This window comes from Rhipicephalus microplus, unplaced genomic scaffold (genome assembly GCF_043290135.1).
Source record: "Rhipicephalus microplus isolate Deutch F79 unplaced genomic scaffold, USDA_Rmic scaffold_12, whole genome shotgun sequence".
Lineage (NCBI taxonomy): Eukaryota > Metazoa > Arthropoda > Arachnida > Ixodida > Ixodidae > Rhipicephalus > Rhipicephalus microplus.
In genome coordinates this window covers 28330308-28345907 of record NW_027464585.1, presented here as the reverse complement: position 1 = coordinate 28345907, position 15600 = coordinate 28330308, and the positions used below count along the sequence as shown (strand labels likewise).

The following is a 15600-nucleotide window of genomic DNA, read 5'->3' as shown; positions in this document are numbered from 1 at the left end:
GCATCATACACTTTTCCTTTTTAGCTATCGTATAAGATAGCTGATCAGAAGGTAATTATAACTATACCCGTATATATGGCGGTGCTCTTCTCGATAAACACAGCGCTTCGAAGTAAAAAAGGTAGACACGGGAATGTGCGGCAGAACATGGATGCGCACTCAACGTAGATGGCATGTGTGACCCTTTGGACTAAAATAGACGTGCCAGCAAGTCAACAGTTGAATGCATGTCAGGATCTTTTGCCTAGCAGATAATTCTAAAACCTACACGCATTTCCAGGTGTATGTTTTTCTTTCACGAGCTCCCAATGCTTGGAAAAATCTTCTATCAGTTTTAGTATTTCAGAGTGCCTTGGAGAGAATGTGCTTGGTGCATAAAATCATTTATTACTGTCATCATATTTACATGACCAGAAAACTGTCGTGCCACATATTGTTTCAGAGGAGCAACACTTTTTTTAAACAAGTATGCATGTGGTGCAAACAGTGTCAACACTTAGGACAACACGTGCACATATAAAGCCGAGGCTGTCCGCTGTTGAACATGATAGACGGAAGGCCACGTTTTGAAACGCGCGCTGTCATTTCACGAAGCCCTGCCACCCTCCCAAACTGAGGCATTGTGTTCCCTGCTCGTTTCAACTGCCGCAGTGACACGAACAATTCATGCAACCTTGGCTGCTAGAACGTCCCAGCCACCTTAATTGCCCAACGCTGGGCTATGACTCTCATCTCTAGGATCTTGAAACAAAACGTCGACAATGTCTACATTAGCGTTGAACATAAATCTTCTGTTCATATTTATTGACGCTCACTCATCCGTTACAGCTCAGATCTCCGTGTTCTTGTTAACACAAAATGTTCACAAAAAGAAAACTAAATTAAATATTGGCAAAAATAAAAAAGACAGAAGAATGTCAATGGTGCAATCGTTTGAAATTGAATGACTCTATATACACCCGCGTTCTACACCGATACATGGGCAATCCACGAAGTGATGCATGAAGCCCTACGAACGCGAACTATAAGCGTTTACAGTCAGCGTTATAAAACCCTTGTGGCTATTCTATAGCACCTTGCCTTCTCGTGACTTGCGATTCTTTCAGATCTTGCTCTTGCTGAGGCTGTGAACAGATGCTACAGCGTGCTAACGACTGATTTAATCCTTCGAACATTAATTCTTAGCTGCCGCTTGCTTCGTGCAGGCGGCTACATTCACCCAAGTTAGTGGCAATTTTTACTTCTTCGTGTACACATGTGGAAAAGCCACTGCGACACTGTAACTCTTTTTTCCTGTATTGTGTTCTTGCACAAGTTACCAAATGGCATCGTAGATTACCTTCTAATTTTTAGACACTTAGGGCAGGCAACTTGCCACTTCCGAGCTATGTTGGTTTCGTTCATGTACAGAAAGAGAACCCCACCGTTCGGAGATGTGCTTTAGGTTCCGTGTCACAAGAAAGAACCATATTGACGATCGTGCCCCCAGATGCCCGTTCATATCACCACACCACGAGAAAATAGAAGAGCACGTCGGAATGTTGAGAAAACCTGCACTGGTTCCCGTCAGCTCTCGATCCTTCGTTCAGTCGTCCGAGCACGCACCACAGCTCACTCCAGTCGCCCGCACATGTGCGCTTTCTTATGCGGAAGGCACTGTGGCATAACCGCGAGTCACACGACGGTGCCCGTAAGCACGAGCCAAGCGGTCTACAGTACACATTTGTCCTGTCTTGACTTTCGCGTATCTGCTGGTCCGCACAGAGCGAAGCGTGATGTGTGGATGAAATGTCTCGATGCAATGCGAATATTCCTCCCTGTGATGAGAGGTAGAACTTGACTTGGCAGCCTAGTTCGATCAGTGCCCTCTGCTTAGCGATGTACTGCTTTGTTTTTGGCACTCGAAAGCAGCCGGCGCGTTGACTTGTTCTCTGTGCACACTGGCGAATAGATCGTCTGCTGTTATCTTCTCAACCTGCGAAAAAAGAAGTACAATTTCCCTTAATGACAGGGCTTATATTGCAATTGTTTTTGTGTCATACGACTGTAGGAAAAAAACTTTTGAAAAGTATTCCCACAAGCACCCCAATCACTCTATTTTTTTTCGATCACTGCACTTCGCAATACGAGGTATGCAGCTTCCTGGTGAAGGATCTCTGCATCTCAGCGACCGTTTTAGATTTTCTCATTCATGTGATGCTGTCTTCTTAATTTAATGATAACTCCTGGTGTTGTCAAGCCTATAGTCTCGATGCGTAAGTTTTATTTTATTCTGTGTCACGTTATTATAGTAAACGATATCTATAAAAGTTTGCATCATCGAAAGTAGTGATGAACTCGAATTCGCTGCAAGTTCATTCACTATTCTGCCAAAGAAGAACTTCCTGGACCACGCCGCTCACCTGCTGTCGTCCAGATCGCTAATCCTCGTGCCGACCAAGTTAGGGGGCGCCGCACACGTGCCGCTGACTTTGTGACGAGCGTTGCTCTGCAGCATCCACGAGATGGTTCCGTTGCAGTCGATTGGATTATCTGCAGGCAAAAAATAAACAATTGGTACGTTCATGAACTGCTGCATTTTGTACAAACAGAAAAGTCAAGTTATCTGCCTAGCCAGCTGTACACTATTTCTTCAAAAATGTGTACAGCCAGCTAAGAAATCAAAATTATACCAGACAAATATAGAAGATGCTCCTATGACAGATGCAAAACAGGGAGCCGATGGTATAAACGAGTTTTTAGATGCAGTCTCTAATAGAGATGCACCAAGTTACGTCGCAGACGAGATAAACTATTCCTGCGCTTGCCCTGTGGAGCCTCTTTCACTTTATCTGAAGAGCGTGTTTGTACAGCTGTTGAACTTAGATCCGAAGAAAGCCTGGGGCCCTGATGGAATACCAAGGGTATTTTCAAAGAGATACGCCGAGTGCGTGTCTTTTAATTACTCCATTGCGATAGAATTTACATGGACAGTCTCGACTGGTGGGCCATCGCTACCACCGCCGTCATTCATGTGTATGTATATGTAAATGGGTAATTCTTGAAATTCCGAAAGTCACCTTATCATGGTGGTGTAGTGGCTAAGGTACTCGGCCGCTGACCCACGGGTCACGAGATCAAATCCCAACTGTGGCGGCTGCATTTACGATGGAGGCGAAAATGCTGTAGGCCCGTGTGCTCTGATTTGGGTGCACGTTGAAGAACCCCAGGTGGTCAAAAGTTCCGGAGCCCTTCACTACGGCGTCTCTCATAACCAAATGATGGTTTTGGGACGTTAAACCACACATATCATCAATTGTTTACGATTTGTACTGTGAAAGTGAACGTCTAAATTTACAGCTTTTCGAAACTATTGTGACGGCAACAATGACAACGTTCTAAGATATCAGCGCTTCCGTGGTCCCCCAGGTGGTCAAAATTTTCGGAGCCCTAACCACCATAATCATATGGTGGTTTTGGGACGTTAAACCCCACAAATCAATCAATCTTCCGTGGTTATAGCCTTTCCATCCCAGTTTTCCTCTAAAGTCAGTATATTAACTCCATGATCAGGATTCAAAGGTAAGCTTGCGAAGTAACCACCACGCCGCACAGTGGCTTTGGAGGCAAGCTTTGGGGAAGCTCGGAATAAGCGCGGCAGGGGGCGCGGCTGATTAAGTCTTTCTCACCAACAGCCGACATCGGTAGGGCGGCACGAGTGCGCAGGTGCTTTTATGTCGGTGCGGTAAGTCCTAATTGAACGTGTAGGGTTGACCTATTGTTTTGTATATGTGTTGTGCTGAAATTCATCCGGTTCTATTAATTCCTGCTATCACCAGGCGGCGAGTGATGCATACACGTCATTCATTTCGTACGAAGTTTTTTTGGCTTTCGCCTCTTCACGGAACAAGAAGTAATTTTGTCCTTAACCTTATTTTACGTTATCAGGCGAGCCGTAGATCTATTTACTAGATCGTATATCTCAGTAGTGATTAGTAAATACTAATACGTATATCCTCAGTCCAGATACCGAATGAGTACCACTGTGCAATATTAGGTCTATTTACAGAATATTTTATTGGTAAAAAATGTCAATAAAATACAGTACAGCCTTAAAGGCATTGCCTGCCGCCTATTCTTTGTTACAAATGTTTTGTGTTTACTCTTCATGCACTTAAACCGCCCGCAACGTATACACTTGAGGTAAAACTCACATAGAAGTAGCTGATTAGTTCCTAAAGCAGGAGCGCGGAACTCGTCAGTGGACAGGAAATGCCAAATCATCAGTGCGGGCACATTGAAGCCAGCAATGTCAAAATTGCCAGAGACAGGAAGAAGTTAGCAGGGAAAAGGTTGGCAGATCCCACGTACAGTAGGAATCCATGATATGCGAAGCACGAATGATAAAGGTTGATATCTCACTTCAAAATTAAGACAACATTACGAGGCCCACAGATGCATTACACAGGAGACACAACTCTAATTATTATTCGCACTCAGGTATCTACATAATGTGCAAATATAATTATAGTCTCGTGACAACGATACCACCAATGTTTGAAATACCAGCCGCAGCAGTGGTAAGCATATATATTGTGCCGTACATAACTTTCATGTCACGATTATCATTCCATTCACGCCACATAATACCAAATTTTGTATATGTGAAGCTAGCGAAACAGCCATAAGCGAGCTATGTACGTAGCATGTTGTCATGTTTTACATGACACATATGTCATGACTATCATGTTTCCACCATTCATATACCTTCACAGTCTATTGACATCATATAATACTAAACTTAATTGATTGATTGATATGTGGTGTTTAACGTCCTAAAACCATCATATGATAACGAGAGACGCCGTAGTGGAGGGCTCCGGAAATTTCGACCACCTGGGTTTCTTTACTGTGCACCTAAATTTAAGTACACGAGCCTACAGCATTTTTGCCTCCACCGGAATGGCAGCCACCGCTGCCGGGATACGATCGCGCGACCTGCGGGTCAGCAGCCGAGTACCTTAGCCACTAGACCACCGTGGCGGGGCTGTAATTACCAAACTTGGTATATGGGAAGTTAGCGAAACGGCCGCGAGTGCTTCATTAGCGTGGCATGAAGTCATGTTTTACAAGACACGCATGCCATATTTAGCATGTTTGAAGGTGTAATTTACCTTCACCGTCTATTCACATCACGTTATACTAAACTTGGTATATGATAAGCTAGCGGAACGGCCGGGAGCGCGCTATGAGCGTAGCAAGTAGTCATGTTTTACAGGACCCAGGTACCATGATTATCAAGTCTTGACGTGTCATTTGCCTTCGTCATCCATTCACGTCTCAAATTACTGATTTTGGTATAAAAGAAGGTAGCGGGATAGCCGTGAGTGCATCATGAACGTGGTATGCAGTCATGTTCTTACATGATACGCATGCCATACTTATCACACTTGCACCCGACATTTGCCTTCCCCTTGCATGCATGTCATGTAATACGAAGAAAGGTATATGGAAAGCTAGCGATACTGCCGCTAGCGCATTATGAGCGGGACATGTAGGCACGTTTCACGAGACGCGCATGTCATGATTACCTTGTTTGGACGTGTCATTTACCTTCGTCGTCCGTTCGCCTCATGTTCGCCTCACAGACAGACAGACAGACAGACAGACAGACAGACAGACAGACAGACAGACAGACAGACAGACAGACAGACAGACAGACAGGCAGATAGATAGATAGATAGATAGATAGATAGATAGATAGATAGATAGATAGATAGATAGATAGATAGATAGATAGATAGATAGATAGATAGATAGATAGATAGATAGATAGATAGATAGATAGATAGATAGATAGATAGATAGATAGATAGATAGATAGATAGATAGATAGATAGATAGATAGATAGATAGATAGATAGATTTAAAGTCGCTGATGTTCACTAAAAAGCTAAGACATGCTTCGCATTTAATGAACGCGTGAGAAGGAATGTCATTCTTCCTCCAGCCACGATAGCGAATGGATGCAGGATTAAGTGCTCTGACGGAGCGAAAATAGCTGAGCCCGTGCTGGCCGCGGAAACAGGATGGCTGCCGATGTCGACAATAATTACGAGATTGTGCTGCCTACTCTACCGATAGGCCGTGTTGTTCTCAACACGCAGTTTTTTGCACGGAGATCTGCGTGAGCAGCCGTACAAAGGCGAGAACTTCAGAGACACCCTCGCGGCGGCTGCTTTGCGGCCCGACGTCGTCACGGTATGTGCGTACCAGACTAACCAGGTCTCGACCGTGACACTCACACACGGCGTCGTCGTAAGGTGGCTACCACTACCCCGCCGTCGGACAATCCGGCCTCCGTGCCCCTCCCTGCCTCTGAGGATTCCGAGCGGGACATGGAGGACCAAATATAAAACCTAAGACAGTCACGATGGCTACCAATCGTACGTCCCGTTCAAACATTGCGTCTAAATTCGAGATCATACAGTGGAACCCTGGAGGCTTTGGGAACAGGCGAAAGCGTTCACATCTTTCCCTTTTCCTCAACTCACTTGGCTTAGAAGAGTGAAACTTTGGGCTAGTTGGTATTGCATGATGAAGAACGTACAGCGCGAACACAAGACGGGAATACTAAAGAAGGGACACAGACAAGCGCTGACTAGCAACTGAATTTTTATTAACACAGAAGCGGAAAATATATACGGAAAAAACAACAGAAACAAGAAAACTGAAAAAATTTACAGCATGACAAAGATTCTTCCATGTTATTGTTACATGCGCTCTTCTAGAAAAGATAATTCTTTGCCCGATAACCCGATGGAAGCCATGCTGATGCATCGCGACCCTTCTTTTGCGATATGAGCGGCTTCAATGATTTCACGAGTACGCATGTCCTGATGTCTGCCGATGATTGTTGTTTCTTCAAACAGGGGTGTGCAACCACAGGAACTGCAATGAATGGCCAAAAAACCTTCTTTGGCGTTGCGCACATTATTTTTGTGCTCTCGGAGGCGGTCATTTAGACACCTTCCAGTTTGGCCTATATAGCAACACCCGCATGAAAGTGGAATGCGATAAATGACATTATGTGAACAATCTAGAAATTTCTTACGATGCTTGGTAGTGCACTGGCGTTTCCTTTTTTTGACAGGACAGGTGACACGTGAAAGATATGACAATTTGTGAGGTGCTGAAAAAACCACTCGAACGCCGCACTGTTGCCCTATTTTCCTGAGACGATGTGAAATATTATGCATGTATGGTATGACCGAAATCTTCTTGCCTCGACCGGTTTCCATGCTTGCCTGCTGAACATTTTCCTGGCAGCTTTTCTTCTTTTTTCTGTAAATTACTTCCGCTACCGATGTGAGCAGCTTATGTGGATAACCTGCTGCTTCGAGCCGACGAATCTGCGCCAAGAAACTTCTAGTGACAACGTGGTGACATGATTTATCTAATGCGTTGGAAAGACATGTTTGAACAATGCTTCGCTTGACTAACTTAGTGTGTGACGATGTGTACGGCAACAACGGTTTTTGTGCTCGTGGTTCGTACATCCAACATGAATGTTGATTGGCAAATGTTAGTCTGAGATCTAAAAAACGAATGCTGTTGTCTTCTGGCATTTCATGTGTGATACACAGAGGCGACAGGCACTCTTTAAATAATGATATGAGGTGACTTGTTGCAACTTGAAGGTTATCTGCATTGCGCTTAAGAATCACAAGATAATCATCTACAAAACGGAAGGTTTTCAGAACACTGCTACCATTGAGCCGTGCGTTAAGAGCTCTGTCTAACTTTGCTAGATAGAGGTCACTCAACAGTGGGGCAATGCATGAGCCTATAGACACACCATTCTTTTGAAGAAAAATTTCATTGTTCCATTCAACATAGGTAGATTTAAGGTAAAACGAGACAAGGTCAAGGAAAGCACCGCCACTAATACAAGTCGTGTTCTGGAATGCTACGGATCCAAATTCATCGATGCATTCTTCGATACATGAAATTAGTTCTTTGGATGGCAGAGAATAATACAAGTCTTTCACATCGATTGAAAAGGCGGTGAGCTGTTCGTTCGGGTTTTGGTTGATGAAGCTTATGACCTCTTGCGAATTACGGATGAGGAAAGGATCATCAATTTTGAGCAGCTTCAAATTTTGTTGAATGAAACTCGCTAGTGCTTTCTGCCATGTTCCTTTTTCTGAAATTATTACGCGAAAAGGTGAGTCTTCTTTGTGGGTTTTGCATGAAAAAAACATATCTAGGGCTAAATTCTGACATTTACCTATCGTTAGTGCCAGCTTTTTTAGATCTAGTTGCGAGCAAAGTAAGATGGCTTTTTCCTTAACTTTTGCTAGGGATACATCAGGGCACCGTTTAAACACAGAGAGAACAGCGTCATGCGCTTTTTGAAGGTACACATCATTTGGTAGTACAGCAAAACCTCCCTCTTTATCTGCTGGTACGACACACAGTTCATTCCGGAGCAAGAACGTGGAAATAATAAAAATTCAGTTGCTAGTCAGCGCTTGTCTGTGTCCCTTCTTTAGTATTCCCGTCTTGTGTTCGCGCTGTACGTTCTTCATCATGCAATACCAACTAGCCCAAAGTTTCACTCTTCTAAGTTATATTTCTAGTTCCTCGGGCTTCTTGACTCCTACTGCTGTGCATTCCTCTTTGCTCATTACCCTCATCTCCGTCGCCCTGTGCCGCGCCCGCATCTTATCATTCTGCATTCGAAAAAAACAGCTCCCTCCGGAAGTAAAAAGCTTGTTTGGTGGCTTCAGCCCTTCGGACCACCATGGCGTTAGGATGTGCAAAATCCTAAGGTCCGAATGGCAAAGGCAAGCACGACTCCACCGGGACACCCTGAATCTACAACTTCACCACAACGAAAGGCTACCAGCTGGCAGGAGAAAAAGGTGGCGAGAATATAACAATCTTATAGACTCCACTGTCGAACATATGTGGCAATGTGCTCTGAGGCAACTACGGATTGTGCAGCCAACTAGACCGCGTCAGGAAGGCGTCGTCCACGTCGCTGATGACGTCCAGCTTTCAGAACAAGTGCGCCGCACCCTGGGGCTGGGCCCAAAGTTTGCAGTGGAACAGAGAAAGACTCCCGCGGAGCTGCTATCTGTGGTTCGACAGGTCTCAAGCCTCGCACCGACGAATGAGTGCGACAGGTGCGTTTCCGAGGGCGTTGACGTTCTGATGCATGGTAAGCCCACAAGCCACAACTTGCCTCTAAAGAAAGTCTCCACGTTCTTGCTCCGGAATGAACTGTGTGTCGTACCAGCAGATAAAGAGGGAGGTTTTGCTGTACTACCAAATGATGTGTACCTTCAAAAAGCGCATGACGCTGTTCTCTCTGTGTTTAAACGGTGCCCTGATGTATCCCTAGCAAAAGTTAAGGAAAAAGCCATCTTACTTTGCTCGCAACTAGATCTAAAAAAGCTGGCACTAACGATAGGTAAATGTCAGAATTTAGCCCTAGATATGTTTTTTTCATGCAAAACCCACAAAGAAGACTCACCTTTTCGCGTAATAATTTCAGAAAAAGGAACGTGGCAGAAAGCACTAGCGAGTTTCATTCAACAAAATTTGAAGCTGCTCAAAATTGATGATCCTTTCCTCATCCGTAATTCGCAAGAGGTCATAAGCTTCATCAACCAAAACCCGAACGAACAGCTCACCGCCTTTTCAATCGATGTGAAAGACTTGTATTATTCTCTGCCATCCAAAGAACTAATTTCATGTATCGAAGAATGCATCGATGAATTTGGATCCGTAGCATTCCAGAACACGACTTGTATTAGTGGCGGTGCTTTCCTTGACCTTGTCTCGTTTTACCTTAAATCTACCTATGTTGAATGGAACAATGAAATTTTTCTTCAAAAGAATGGTGTGTCTATAGGCTCATGCATTGCCCCACTGTTGAGTGACCTCTATCTAGCAAAGTTAGACAGAGCTCTTAACGCACGGCTCAATGGTAGCAGTGTTCTGAAAACCTTCCGTTTTGTAGATGATTATCTTGTGATTCTTAAGCGCAATGCAGATAACCTTCAAGTTGCAACAAGTCACCTCATATCATTATTTAAAGAGTGCCTGTCGCCTCTGTGTATCACACATGAAATGCCAGAAGACAACAGCATTCGTTTTTTAGATCTCAGACTAACATTTGCCAATCAACATTCATGTTGGATGTACGAACCACGAGCACAAAAACCGTTGTTGCCGTACACATCGTCACACACTAAGTTAGTCAAGCGAAGCATTGTTCAAACATGTCTTTCCAACGCATTAGATAAATCATGTCACCACGTTGTCACTAGAAGTTTCTTGGCGCAGATTCGTCGGCTCGAAGCAGCAGGTTATCCACATAAGCTGCTCACATCGGTAGCGGAAGTAATTTACAGAAAAAAGAAGAAAAGCTGCCAGGAAAATGTTCAGCAGGCAAGCATGGAAACCGGTCGAGGCAAGAAGATTTCGGTCATACCATACATGCATAATATTTCACATCGTCTCAGGAAAATAGGGCAACAGTGCGGCGTTCGAGTGGTTTTTTCAGCACCTCACAAATTGTCATATCTTTCACGTGTCACCTGTCCTGTCAAAAAAAGGAAACGCCAGTGCACTACCAAGCATCGTAAGAAATTTCTAGATTGTTCACATAATGTCATTTATCGCATTCCACTTTCATGCGGGTGTTGCTATATAGGCCAAACTGGAAGGTGTCTAAATGACCGCCTCCGAGAGCACAAAAATAATGTGCGCAACGCCAAAGAAGGTTTTTTGGCCATTCATTGCAGTTCCTGTGGTTGCACACCCCTGTTTGAAGAAACAACAATCATCGGCAGACATCAGGACATGCGTACTCGTGAAATCATTGAAGCCGCTCATATCGCAAAAGAAGGGTCGCGATGCATCAGCATGGCTTCCATCGGGTTATCGGGCAAAGAATTATCTTTTCTAGAAGAGCGCATGTAACAATAACATGGAAGAATCTTTGTCATGCTGTAAATTTTTTCAGTTTTCTTGTTTCTGTTGTTTTTTCCGTATATATTTTCCGCTTCTGTGTTAATAAAAATTCAGTTGCTAGTCAGCGCTTGTCTGTGTCCCTTCTTTAGTATTCCCGTCTTGTGTTCGCGCTGTACGTTCTTCATCACTTGGCTCTCAGCCGGCCGTCTTTGCGCTCCAAGAATCTGGCCCTGCTCCATCCCTTTCTGGATACTGCTCCTATGTAGGCGGCACCACCACATGCCTCCTCGTGCATAAAGCTTACACGGCGGTACAGATTGACCTCGATCTGGATCTTCCTTACGACTACTGCATGATATCAGGGCTGTCTCAGCGGAGGGGCCAACCATCAATACATATCTTAAACGTGTACTGTCCCCCTCGCCTTGCGAGGGCTTCGTTTGCGCATCTCTTCCATCGGGCGCTGCGTATAGCGGCCCGACAACCACTGGTGATTGTCGGGGACTTTAATGCCCCCAGCCCTCACTGGGGTTACCACTACGAGAAGGCCTGGGGCAGAGAGCTCAAGGAGCTCATTTCCTCGCTGAGCCTGACGCTTCTTACCGATCCGGCACAACCCACACGTTCCGGCAACTCGGTCACGCGAAACACATGCCCCGACCTCTCCCTCACCCGTCACATCCGCGATGCTACACGGGAAAATTTAGGTGAAACCCTAGGCAGTGATCGCTTTTTACTCCGCATTTTGTTCACACCGCGGCAGAAAATGCGCCAACACTGGGGCCAAGCCCGTCTCACCGATTGGACTCAGTTCAGAATGCAACCATTCCCCGCCGGCCTCTCCTCGACCGAATATGCAGCGTGGGCATCATACGCTCTCCATATGAAGCAAGCGAACACTCGCACCCTTGCAACCTCTAATTTGACTCCTGCAATCGATCCACACCTCCTACATCTTTGGCACGCTCGCCGCGGGCTCATAAGGCGCTGGAAACGCAACAAACTTAATCGGAAACTTCACGCTCGCATTGAGGCGCTCACTGCAGAGGCGGCCGCATACTCCGCACAACTTTCCGATGCTAACTGGGCAGACACCTGTTCGAAGGCTGCGAACCAGATGAGCTCTAAGAGTGCGTGGTGACTCCTTAGAAACCTTCTCGATCCCTCCACCACCAGGGGAGAAACGCAACGCGAGCTCCACTGTGTTCTGCATGCATTTCAGGGCACTACGGAAGAACTCGCGCGAGAACTTTGGGACCGCTACATCTGCCGCACAATTGATCCCGCAGGCCCAGCATATACGTATTCCGGCGCCCCTAACGCCGACCTCGACGCCCCATACACGCTTTCTGATTTACGATTTGCACTCACGAAAATGCGACGGGGCACGGCCCCTGGACGCGATGGAATCACAGTATCGCTCCTGGCAAATCTTCCCGACCAAGCACACCTCTCGCTACTCCACCTTATAAATTCGATATGGGACGGCTCTCCGCTTCCAACGGAATGGACCACATCGGTCGTGACATTCATTCCCAAATCGGCAAAGTCCGTTAATATTGAGGCACTGAGACCCATCTCACTTACGTCTTGCGCAGGCAAACTCATGGAAACCATGGTTCGCGAACGCCTTTCCGCCTACTTGGAGGCCAGGAGGACCTTTGCCGACACGATGTTTGGCTTTCGCCCGCATATGTCGGCGCAGGACGTCCTGCTCCAGCTTCAACACGATATCATAGAGCCGACTACTATGCGCCATAACGATAAAGCCGTGCTCACTCTCGATCTCCGCGGGGCGTTCGACAACGTCAAACACAGCACTATACTCACTAACCTGTCTACCACAAACTGCGGGCAGAAGACTTTCAACTACATTCGCACCTTTCTATCACATCGCACCGCCTTCATTCGCCTTAATTCTACCGAACACGGCCCGTACTTATTAGGCACGCGGGGTACACCTCAAGGGGCAGTCCTGTCTCCTCTGCTTTTTAACCTGGCGATGATGAACCTCCCCTCTCTTCTAAGCGAGGTCGAGGGAATACAACACGCACTATATGCAGACGATATCACAATCTGGACCAACACCGGCTCCTTAGCGCAAATCGAAGAACGCCTGCAAAAGGCTGCCCTTCTGGTGGACACCTACGCAGGTTCATGCGGCCTGGAGTGCTCTCCAGCTAAATCGGCTCGTCTTTCAGTCTCTCCGCTACCGCCGCCTCAAATTTTTCTTCCGTCCGGGCCCGTCCCGTCAGTGCAAAATATTCGGGTTCTTGGCCTTCACCTCACATCGTCCTTGGATCCAAAAGGCACAATAGCAGGCCTCAGACGCACCAGCGAACAGGTGAGCCGCATGATACGGCGAGTTTCTACCAAGCGCGGCGGCCTCCGCGGGTCTCAGTCCCTCTGATTGGCCCACGCTTTTGTGACCAGTCGCGTCCTCTACGCCTTGCCTTACCTTCGCCTGCGTCGTCGACCCGAGCACCAGCTGGACGTAATTCTTCGTTCAGTATACAAACGCGCTCTGGACCTACCTATTGCAACTTCCAACAGCCGATTCGCGGCTCTGGGGGTATACAACACCTTTGCAGAGGTGCGCGAAGCTCATCGCGTTAACCAAATCAATCGACTGTCGCAGACGCCTTCAGGGCGCCGTCTTCTACACAGACTTGGCCTTAACCCGATATCTGACCAAGACCCTCTGCAGCCGGTACCAGAGCTCTGGCGTCAAAAGCTATGGGTGGAACCTCTACCCCGTAATATGAACCCCGACCTCCATCCTGGCCGTAGACTAGCACGCGCCGCGGCCCTTCATACGCGACACTCCGATCGTCCTGGTGTTTTCTACGTGGACGTCTCGGGTCCCTCCCCCTCGTGTCACTTCACGGCTGCCGTGATTACAGAGGGCAAACACGTAGATGGCCTCTCCTTTCGAGCAGACACAGTAACACACGCTGAAGAGGTTGCAATAGCTTTGGCCGCCTCTCACCCTGCCTCACGCATCATCCTGACGGACTCGCGCTCGGCCTGTTCTCAGTACCTTCAGGGTTCCATTGCCCCGCTGGCGGCTAGCCTGCTACAGGCAGCCTCTTGGCGCTTTAACCCTCATCCTATTCGTATAGTCTGGACCCCAGGCCACTCGGGCCTGCCCGGCAACGAGGCGGCAAATGCCGGTGCCCACGCTTCTCCTGTCCGGGCCGATGCCCCTCCATGTCCCGAGACGGAATCTGGCAATACCAACCTGACGCGCTTTCGCGAAATTTTGGCTTATTACCGGGCTTCGCGCCGCCTCTACCCGGACCCCGCACGCGGTTTGGAGAAAGCGGACGAATGACTGCTACGCCGCCTGCAGACGAACACCTTTATCAGTCCGGCGGTCGCCAGGCACTTTTTGCCGGAAATCAATGGCACCTGCTCGACCTGTCATGTCCTCGCCGACACATATCACGTCGTAGCATCGTGCCCAGTTAATCCCGTCCCTTTCTCATCCCCTTTTCCTATCCCAACTAGAGAGGCTTGGGAGGAGCACCTGCTCGGCTGCTCTACCTTGGCTGCACAACGCTCCTTGGTGGAGCGCGCACGGGCAGCTTCCAGCTCCACTGGCGTCCCGGAATAGGGTCTTGCCACTCTAGCGCGCCGATGGGCCACGTCGGCACTCTCTAGCAGACTTTTTCTGAAATAAATGTTTTTTACTACTACTACTGACACTCACAAGCAGAGAAGCGATGAAAAAACAGACTGCTGCTAAAAAGCTGAAGGTCAAGGGCCTCCGATGTCTTGTTCTCTACCTCGAGGACCAACAGGTGAAACTTCATCTGCATTTGATGCATCATGGCGTCTAACACGAGGACAGCCGGATCACATTTGTAGTGTTCGGGACCATAACTGAAGGGACGTGGGAGTGCTGGAGAGTGCACGATATGCGTCAACGGGTCTCAACCACGAGTACCATACTGCTTAGAGTGAAGCCAGGAGTCAAGGTTGACGACCTAACTCACCATGTTCCACTCTTTGGTGAGCTGGCCTTCGTGGTGATGCCTAGTTGAGCAATCCAGTGCCTTTGCTGCCATGGCACGGGAAACGTTCGCCGAGAATGTAGGGTTCCGTGGTGTTCGAAGTGCCGACGTTATACACACGGATGCAGACTGCATCTGTACCTACGCGTCAGTGACCGGACTTCGAAGGAGGGTGACAAGGATGAGCTAATGGATGTTACCAAGGCAGAATAGACAACACGAGGAGTCGACTCAACAAAAATACAGGCACGCCACCGGACGTGCCGACCGGCACTGCAAAAAAGGATGCTCCGGCTGACCCTCACTCTGCAGCCCACTCGTCGGGGACGAAAAGCAAGCAGGCGGTAGCGCAAGCCCTACCTTTGGCTTCGAGAAGCGACACTCATTAGGGCGTCCCACAAACGCTTCCAACAGAAGTAGCCGACCTCACTGTGTCATGCGAGCCGACAATGAGTGCTACGGCGAGCTTGCCATCACTAAAGAACGGTGAGCCTAAATCTCTCAACAAGCTGCCATCCAAGAAGAATTGAGTCCCTACACCGACCAGTGCCGACACCACTTCGAAGCAGTCCAACCCTCAGGCAATCAACGACGGTGCTGAAGCATCAGCCATGCGTGT

The 15600-nt window shown here is 47.5% G+C and overlaps 1 protein-coding gene across 4 annotated transcripts in view; it reads right to left on the bottom strand.

The window, feature by feature from the left end:
• Positions 1–366: 366 nt before the first annotated feature.
• Positions 367–15600, bottom strand: part of LOC119166705 (osteomodulin) — a 266385-nt gene continuing 251151 nt past the window's right edge. For all 4 annotated transcript variants that reach the window (XM_037418028.2, XM_075882423.1, XM_075882424.1 and 1 more), the window contains exons 3-4: positions 2403–2532; positions 367–1975 (exon numbers count right to left, since the gene is read on the bottom strand). In XM_037418028.2, coding sequence (XP_037273925.2) covers positions 1963–1975; positions 2403–2532 — 143 coding nt within the window. In that variant the 3' untranslated portion in view covers positions 367–1962. The remainder of the gene's footprint in view (positions 1976–2402; positions 2533–15600) is intronic.